The 9,280-nt window shown below is 35.8% G+C and overlaps 1 protein-coding gene across 4 annotated transcripts; it reads left to right on the top strand.

The window, feature by feature from the left end:
- The first annotated feature begins 2,608 nt into the window (after positions 1-2,608).
- On the top strand, positions 2,609-8,863 carry LOC120088555 (vacuolar cation/proton exchanger 3-like). 4 transcript variants are annotated; one of them, XM_039045947.2, is made up of 13 exons: positions 2,609-3,237; positions 3,429-3,614; positions 3,769-4,029; positions 4,122-4,189; positions 4,804-4,832; positions 5,426-5,622; positions 5,726-5,938; positions 6,878-7,009; positions 7,160-7,276; positions 7,351-7,404; positions 7,519-7,635; positions 8,137-8,233; positions 8,339-8,863. In XM_039045947.2, the coding sequence occupies exons 2-13, from the start codon at positions 3,555-3,557 to the stop codon at positions 8,365-8,367; spliced, it is 1,374 nt and encodes a 457-aa protein (XP_038901875.1). In that variant the 5' UTR covers positions 2,609-3,237; positions 3,429-3,554; the 3' UTR covers positions 8,368-8,863. The 4 variants fall into 4 exon arrangements, with proteins under 4 accessions (XP_038901875.1, XP_038901877.1, XP_038901876.1 ...); XM_039045948.2 differs by having other exon boundaries at positions 2,667-3,237; positions 3,569-3,614; XM_039045949.2 differs by lacking the exon at positions 6,878-7,009.
- The last annotated feature ends 417 nt before the right edge of the window (positions 8,864-9,280 follow it).

A 9,280-nucleotide genomic window follows, 5' to 3' on the forward strand; every position in this document is an offset into this window, starting at 1 on the left:
ACTATGAAGAAATGGCTGTGTAATGCTCTGCTAATTCCTCAATGCTAGATACTCGATACTCGATAAGTTTCTGCTTGATACTCAATGGAAATTTCCTTCTATACTCGACGAGTTTCTGTTCTTTATTCGATATTAATCTTTACTCAAAGCAACTCGAAGATGAAAAACTTCTGACTCGATACGCGATTCAACTTGATACTCTGAAATCGATATGATTTGATAACAAGATTGTGTTTTCGTGATTTGCAAAAAGATTCACTTTCTTTCTCACTTGAAGATTGCTCATAACTTGTTTATGTTTACAAAAAAAAAAAAATAGAAAGTATGAAAAACTCTTCTTTGGGGCCTGTTCAATGGTATTTATAACACATACCAACAGACTGTTACAAGATAAAGTTAGTTATAAACTAAACTAGATGAGAGGTATTTGAGTCATGGTTTCTGCCAATTTCAGTACGTCACACGGTTGTGAGCGGTTCACTATAATTTTGGCAGTTATGCCTATAATTCCACACCGACCACATTTTATTTGTTTGCGAAATTCTCCTCTGGATGGTATTCTTCTCACTCTCTGTTGCCGACTTGTACCATAAACTTTGGAGGAAGGATAGTCTTTTCTACATATCCAGGAGCTCTCTTCCATTCAGATATGTGTCCGAGTGGATTTATAGGCTCCGTATACGCAGTCATTAGAGAGTCCATTGTATAAAATCGACTGCAAAGACTCTGAATAGGTATGTTTTGTTCCTTGGCAGCCACAATTGCATGCGAACACAGGATACCAAGTGAGTCGAATTCCTTACACGTGCATTCCTTCGTGTGAAGATTCACAATACTACCTAATCGATTATCTTGCACATGGACCCGATAGACTCAACTCGATATCATTCTCCCTTATCGGCCTCATTTGCCAATCGAGTTTCATAATAGTCAAAGTGCAATATCGTTCGAGATACCTAGTAATTCCTCCGTTCGTAGAACCACGACTGGAGCATTTCTCTAACATGTTCAATCAAGCACACTATGGGCAATAGCCGATACTCTTTAGTTAACGAATTGCAACATTCTGCACTGTTGGACGTCATGTTGTCATATCTTCATTCTATTTGGTAAACTTGTGCCCACTTTTGAAGATCGATGTCTTCAACGTCCTTTTTACTTAAAATAGTCGACTAACTTCAACGTCCTCTATCCCAGATGAAGAGGTACCATGCACAATCAACTTTCCCCTATGACTTAAAGATACAGATGATAGAACCACTGAAGCTATTGTAGAATAACGCATATCTCTATGATCACGATCCATTTCATTCAATCCTGTTGGTTACTCATTAACATCCACTGAAGGATCACAACGTTGCTTTGGATGACCTCAATCCATATAATCAAGTCTAGATGATCTCTCATTACCAACAACTGAAGTACTGCCCAATTCTGTATCACCATAATTCATTGAATTCAATCCTGCTAGATTAATGTGGTCGTTGTCTAGTGATAATGTTAATGGTACAGTGTTGGTAGACAATGGAATATCATCCTCTTCCCGAAGAAACTGATATGATTCCTCGTATTATCTGTCTACAGTCATATCATCATAACTCACATTTCCAAACCTCATTCTTATATTTTTGTCCTGATTCGATTTTAGCGTTACAGATAACTAAAGTCTACTAAGCTCTTCTCGGAAAAGAAGGAAGCGAACATCATCATTATTTCTTATGTATTGTGGAGGGGCTTCATATTCAAGCTTATATTTAACTTTCATTATAAGATCAAACTCTAAAGAACTAACATTTGTAACCCTGTAAATGTGAAATTTAAGTTCTTCATACTTCGATGTAACAGGCACAATAATTCTTGTCAACTCTCCCTCAATATACGAACTTTCATTCTCATCCCAATCACCTCCATATTGAATAAGTAGACACTTTTCTATCATCCTACAAAGCAAGAGAACATTTGTCATTAAGTTATACAAGCATTTTCGCTCTTTCTCTCTTAATCTCGCTCTCTCTCACTCTCGTTCTATCTCTCGCTCTCTCTCTCTCAATGCAAAATTTCGTAATGCTCAATTCCTTCCTTTCCATAAATAACACAGCAAAAATAATGAAACAAACTCAAAATAATGAAAATCCGTTCTGAAAAAGTCTCGCCTTGGAAATCCCTGTTCGAAAAAAACTCCATTCAACAAAACACCGTTGAAAACCAAAGAAGTAATCACCGTTGAAATGGAGTTTAGAGTTTAAAGAAATCACCATTGTATTGTGTTTAGATATTATTGATTTGAGGCTTCAGTTGTAAAAATTGTCAAATCATTCCTACACTGACGAGCAATCACATTAAACTAGAGAATTCCAAGCGAGACCGAGAGTGTTTAACCAGACGAGAGCAAGACTTATAACGTGAGGCACTTGTGAGGGCAATTTACGTAATTTGGTATAGCGATGAGGTCCACAGAGGATCCATTGCTATTATTTTTTAAAAATTGACATTTTGGATCAAAATAGATCATCTTTATAGATTTTCCAACTTTGATATTCTTGTTATTTGGGTCAAATGATGCAACGTGGGTTCCATTAAAAGAACGAATAGAAACCAACTTTTTTCTAATTTTAAAATTTTGTGGGAATGATCTGTAAGAGAGAATTCTAAGTGTAATGTAAAATGGGAAAGTCAGTTGTTATGCGCGGGGGTGGGGCAGCTGCTGCTCAACCAAAGTCTTCTCCGATTGAAACGGAGAGAAGCAAATAGAAAGTGACCGCTTCTCTGACTCTTCATCCTCAGATATTTCTTCATCCCTAAAAAAACCCATTTCCCAATTTCCAAGAAAATCTGTTTTTTCTCTTTTCATTGTCTTGCTTTAATGGCGTTTCTATATCAAATTTTAGAAACCCATTTTCTCTTCCCACGAAATAGGAATAAAAATAGCGACAATGGTGGGATTGGTTGCGATGTGGCCGTGTAAGGAACGTGTGTGCTTTTCAACCTTCATTATTTCTACTATTCTTTTTTAATTTTTTTTTCCTAACAATCATCAATTCATAACCAACATATTCAACTTTCCTCCACCGTCCCTCTTTCAATTATGAAACCAGAATATCTCAAGCATTGACCCCCAACTTCTCTCTCTTTGTTTTCTTCTTCGTACATTTTGCGAGAAATTTTGCCTTGTTTTGTGCAATTTATTCAACCCCTTTGAAGATTGGGGAACCATTGTTCCAACCCATCTCTCCAAAGGTCTGTTCTGTTTCCTTTTTGGGGTTTTTTTTCTCTCTTTTTGGGCTTGTATTTTCTTCTTTCGAGATTTCTTAAGATTTCAATGCCATTGATGTTCCTGTTGAGAAAATGTATGTGGGTCACCATGATTTTGCAATTCCTTTTGCTTAAGATATACCCTTCTGAATTTGGTTAATGGGTTGCTTGAGCAGATATGAATTGACAGTGATTTGAAAAAAAAAAAAAAAAACAACTTACCGTGGGAAGAGATGTGTTGCGCTGTAATTCTCATGTCTGGTGATGGAAATTTGGCTGCCGTTGTGCCCTAACGTTATTTCATGGATGGATTTAGGAGTAACGACAACAAACAAAGCGTTGAAAGGCATTCCCGCGCCGAGGTCTTTGTTTCTCTTCCCTTGTTTTTTCCTATTTGTTTGTCTAGAAATCATCCTTCAGGCTTCTTGTTTATACCCTTAAATGTTGTTTTCAAGGGGTTCTTTTTAACGATTTTTGTTTTAAATATTAAATAAGCATGCTGGTTTGGTGTAACAGATGGGGTCATTAGGCGAGAAAACCATACTGGAATTTGAAGATGAGAGCCTTGTTAGTCCTGTATCGTTAAATAGAAAGAATTTTTCAATTGAGGGATCTATCCATAGTTCTTCATTGGGTGGTGGTTCGCAGAAACTTTGTTCCAACATGAAGAACAGGGTATTTGGCAGCATTAAGATTGTCGTCTTCTCTGCTAAAATTAATCTTCTCATGCCTTTTGGGCCTTTAGCAATAATAGTCAGCAATTTATCTGGTCATCATGTGAGTTTATCTTTCCACACGTTTGTATCAATTCAACTAGGGTTGTTATCTTATTCCATTTTGGATCCATGAATTATGTATGTGCATTTCAGGGTTGGGTCTTCCTTTTAAGCTTGTTGGGGATCGTACCTCTTGCGGAGCGTTTGGGCTATGCAACTGAGTAATGTTTCTTCAATTTTAGATTACTTGTTGTAGTTGTGAATTTGTAGAGATTTTTTGCTTTTGAACTTGGATGGTATGGTTTATACTTTTGATAAATCCATAGTTTTTTGGACTCATGGATCTGATTTCATTTCCTAAAGAAAGTGTGATACTAGTTGAGAATCCTTTTAGTTTTTAGCACTTCTTAAATCACACGTTTACTATCTACTATTGGCTTTGATGCATGAAAACATGACCTATATATATATATATATATATAAGTTTTAGGTCATGTCTTGCTTTGCACCTCATTCTGCCTCAAGGAGCCTCTGTGTTTTAAAAACACACAGTTGGGTTTGGGTACAATTTGCTAACCCATTGTGCCTCCCTCCCTGAAACCAACTTTCTAATAGATTTGACTAGTAGTCATTGATTCAACAACTGGTTTGATATGTCTAAGTTTCATAATGATCAACTATGTAACCATTAATCCCCCACAATTCCTTACCAAGTAAAATTAGAAAAATCTGCTCATTTTTGGGTTATTGGGTTTTCAAATAAAATGAACCTGTATCACTTTTGCCTGTGAATTTATAGATGTCTTATATAACATTTGATCTCTCTTTGATGCAGACAGCTGGCATGCTATACTGGAGCCACAGGTAATACGATTTGAAGTTGGGTTTTAATTCATTTATGGAGTAGGAATCATCTTTTAATGGCTTCTTACTTTGAGACGTATTGGCTAAGAAGACTTGTGCTGATTTCGGTGGAGAAATCTCTTTTTTTTTTTTGTAATTACCCTTTACTAAAAGGAAAAGACACAAATTAACGTCCTAATGGTTGATGGTTTGATGCCCATTCCCACAATTGGTGAACTGAAAAAAGAAAAAAAAAAAGGTTACCTTTAGATATTGACATACTGTTTTACTTGATTGGAGTCCCTTTTTTAGTTTGCCTCATTCTTTTGCGAGCTTTGGTTTTTACATGACCTTGTACTCTTTCATTTCTTCCAATGAAGGAAAAAAATAAAAAAAAAATAGAAGACAATGTTGTATTTTTATTCAAGCCCAGGGGAACAGTCATAGGAAGTAGGAACCACTAAAATATAAAGACCTTTCCCCTTGGCCCTTCCGCTCCCACATCCTCACCCCAGCCAGACAAAGAAAGAAGAAATTGAGAGAAATTTCCTCTTGTAATGTTTTATCTCTACTTCTCAAATTTAACATTAGCACTTTCATTTTTAACCTTGCAGTTGGAGGTCTTCTGAATGCTACTTTTGGAAATGCCACAGAATTGATAATATCAATATATGCATTGCGAAGAGGAATGATACGTGTTGTTCAACAGTCATTATTAGGTTCGATTTTGTCTAATATGTTATTAGTACTTGGATGTGCCTTCTTTGCTGGTGGAGTTGTGGTTTCTAAGAGAGAGCAGGTCTTCAGTAAGGTTTGTTTTCACAAAGATAGGAGTTTTCTTGGATGCCGATTATGTACTATTCTCTGTTTGATTTCTCAAGTATACATCATTGTATGATGTTTTCTTATTTTAGGCAGCTGCTACAGTGAATTCCGGATTGCTGTTAATGGCGGTAATGGGACTTTTATTTCCTGCTGTTCTTCGTTCCACACATACAGAGTTGCACTCTGGAAAGTCAGAGTTGGCTCTTTCAAGATTTAGTAGCTGCATTATGTTGGTGGCATATGCTGCCTATCTTGTTTTTCAGCTGAAAAGTGATAAGAACTTATATCTCCCGGTCAATGAGGTTGATAGCTCTGCTTTCATACTTGTTCTGAACAGCATAAACTATCTTACATTCTATTTAATCAATAGTCTTTTTATGCAAATGCCATACCATGATTGTTATAACACTTGAACCTTCAGTGACATAATCTGAGTTGAAAGTCTGGAAATAAGGTTTGATAGCCATTCGGTTGTAGCATTTTACTGAAGGTTTATTTTGCGACATGGTTTGTTTTATGGGATATAGATGGCCTTTTTGTTGTGAATTTTGCTAAATATTGTAGTTTTCAAGTATCTTATAGGATTTGAGAATCTCTTTAATTGATGGACTAATTTTGGGAATTTTTTCCTGAACCTTTCTTATCCTCTCAGTTCCTACTCTTTTGGAGTTTTTCCATTAATGGGTCGCCATTGTACAGTTGTCCCATATGTTGTTCTCCTTTTTCGTTTCTCTTGGTTCCTATCTAAACTACCCAAGATAGAGTCAGCCAATCAGGGAGGGTGCAACCACAAACCTTGACCCTTAATGAAATATCACATTTCCTCCACCAAGGAGCAAACTCCTAACTAATTTCTTCTCATGCTGGTTGTTTTATTTCTCCTTGTGGACAACATGGGAGGAGGTTATCAATGTCTTTTTTCTGCTGTTTATACAAGAAGTTTCTGTCTTTGCTTGTTGACATACTCGATGTATGTGGAAAAGTATTGGTGCTGAGAAACTTATAACAAAGTTCTGTAGACATTTTCAGAAACAACTTTTTCCATGAATGAATTTTTTCTATAAGAAATTTTTGTTTTTGGAGAGGTTACCGTGACTGGATATTTACTAAATATATTGTTTCTTGTTGGATGTAAAATATAATGCTTACATGATTTCTTTCAACTGCTTTTTACCTATTTTTTATATTATTTTAAAGAATCTATTTTTAGTAGTTTGACAAGAATAATTGCCATACAATAGGCGGATAATGAAGAGAATTCTGATGATGATGAAGAAGCTCCTGAGATTAACATGTGGGAATCCATTATTTGGCTGTCTATCTTGACCATTTGGATCTCCGTCCTCTCTGAATACTTGGTTAATGCAATTGGGGTATTATTTACTTGTTAATACATCCTATTACGAATCTTCTTTTGCCTCTGGGTTGTGGCTTATTTCTCCTTTTTCCTCCATGGTGAAGATAATACTCACATTAAAGCAATATTCTGTAAAATTATATAGTATATTTGATGACAATTTCAGGGGGCATCGGTTGCGATGAACATACCGGTAGCATTCATTAGTGTTATTCTACTACCTATTGTTGGGAATGCTGCAGAGCATGCTGGTGCCATCATGTTTGCCATGAAAGACAAGCTTGTAAGTGCTTGCCTTTTTATGTGTCTTAACAAAGTGATCTGTGAGGTCTTTCTTTCTAATCATGTGTTGTGTAGGACATTTCTTTGGGAGTCGCAATAGGATCATCGACACAGATATCTATGTTCGGGGTGAGTTCCACAACATATTGATTATAGCTTCCTCAATAAATTATTCGCCGGTATCATGGTATGTTTGGGGTGAGTTCCACAGCCTATTGCTCATTAACTTTTACATTATTGCAGATTCCTTTTTGTGTGGTCATTGGTTGGATCATGGGATGTCCTATGGACTTGAATTTTCAACTTTTTGAAACTGCCACGCTTTTCATCACGGTCATTGTCGTGGCCTTCATGTTGCAGGTTAACTACTTTGCCTTCTCTTACTTTGTTTAAGATTTTTTATCCAAGGATATCCATAGTTACAAAAGAGCCCATATTATAGAGAGTACAAAAGACATTTCCAATTTGTAGTGAGGAAAGAAAAACTATAGCCTTTTAAAGCTTGTAAACCTTTACACACTAGATATATATATATATATATATCAAATATATATATCAAAGATGGCAGAATCAATGATGTCTTCGGTAGTCCTGCTTTTTTCGTGGAAGATTTTTGTATTTCTTTCATCCTGTATCTTTCACAAAAATGCACAAATAATGCAAATCCACAATCCCTCTTCAGTGTCTTTGAATATCAGATTGATGAATATCAAATGTAGCCAACATTGTGTGTTGTTAGGGAGAGCCACAGACCAATAGTTAGGATCCTTGGAATAGTTTTGATTTTGCATCATTTAAACCGAAATCCAAATTGTGATTTTGAAATGATTTCTTAATGTAACCTAAACATTGAGCCTGCAGGATGGAACTTCTAATTACCTCAAAGGACTTATGCTTATTCTCTGCTACCTGATAGTGGCTGCAAGTTTCTTTGTACATATTGATCCAGCATCAGTTGGTAAGCTTTCACTCCCTTTGCTACAACTGGGAAACTGGAAACAAAATGGAAGCCTGGCCCTACAAAACAAACAGTCTAACCATGAAAATCGAAACTTCTACGCAGGAGACAAGACCCAAAAACCTGGTGTATGAAAGGCAAGGGACGACTCGAAGTAGTGAATCTGCCTGCACTAGAACTCTCCTGAAGATGGGAACGACGGAAGCTCGAGGTTCACTCCATTGCTGTATAGTTCTGAACGCAGGCTACTACCATGTTCAGAAATCATTTTTCCATGTTTTGTGACAACCAATGGCAATAGATGTTTTCCTTGATTCTTCTAGTCGTTGGTGCTGATCTTGTTTTATCATTGCAAGCTTTGGCAAATACTCAGAACTTAGCAACTAGGAATGCTAGATATCGAGCGTAAGGGGGGAAAAAAAGTGCCATATTGATTTATTTTTCTTAGGGGAATTTGTTATTTACCTTTTTCTTTCTTTTAATTTTAATATTCATGGGTTACATTCACTTGAAAACTAGTCTAAGGGTATGAATGATGAAACAAGAGTTAGAATGTAACAGAATATCTTGTTAATATTTTGAACTTTGATGTTAATATTACAATTATTTTGTTTTTGATAGGGACACAAATGATCCATTCCATAGAAGAAAAATGGTATCTCATCCTAGTCAATTAGAAAGGGGAGTTATAAAATGGACCAATTCAATGGTAAACAATTACGTCTGCTTGAAATTTATTTTTCTATTTTATTCTTTTCACATGGTTGCTGTCCAAGTGACACGCCAGCCAACAATTTGTAGAATAACTTCTTACTCTCTTTAGAGCTTGATATATTAATATGAGCATAACCTCTCTAGGTTAGAAAAATTATTAATTGAAAACTAAAATTTGGAGGTAATGGTAAATATAGTAATCCGATTTAAAGTATTAGCAAATACAACACAATATAAAAAGAATTTGTAATTATAGCAAAATTTAGATTCATCACTCAGGGTCTATCACCGATAGAATCGCTAATAAGAGTTTACTAGTGATAGAGTATATTA

Source organism: Benincasa hispida, chromosome 10 (assembly GCF_027475165.1).
Source record: "Benincasa hispida cultivar pf3 chromosome 10, pf3_genome.v1.1, whole genome shotgun sequence".
In the NCBI taxonomy this organism is placed as follows: Eukaryota; Viridiplantae; Streptophyta; class Magnoliopsida; order Cucurbitales; family Cucurbitaceae; genus Benincasa; species Benincasa hispida.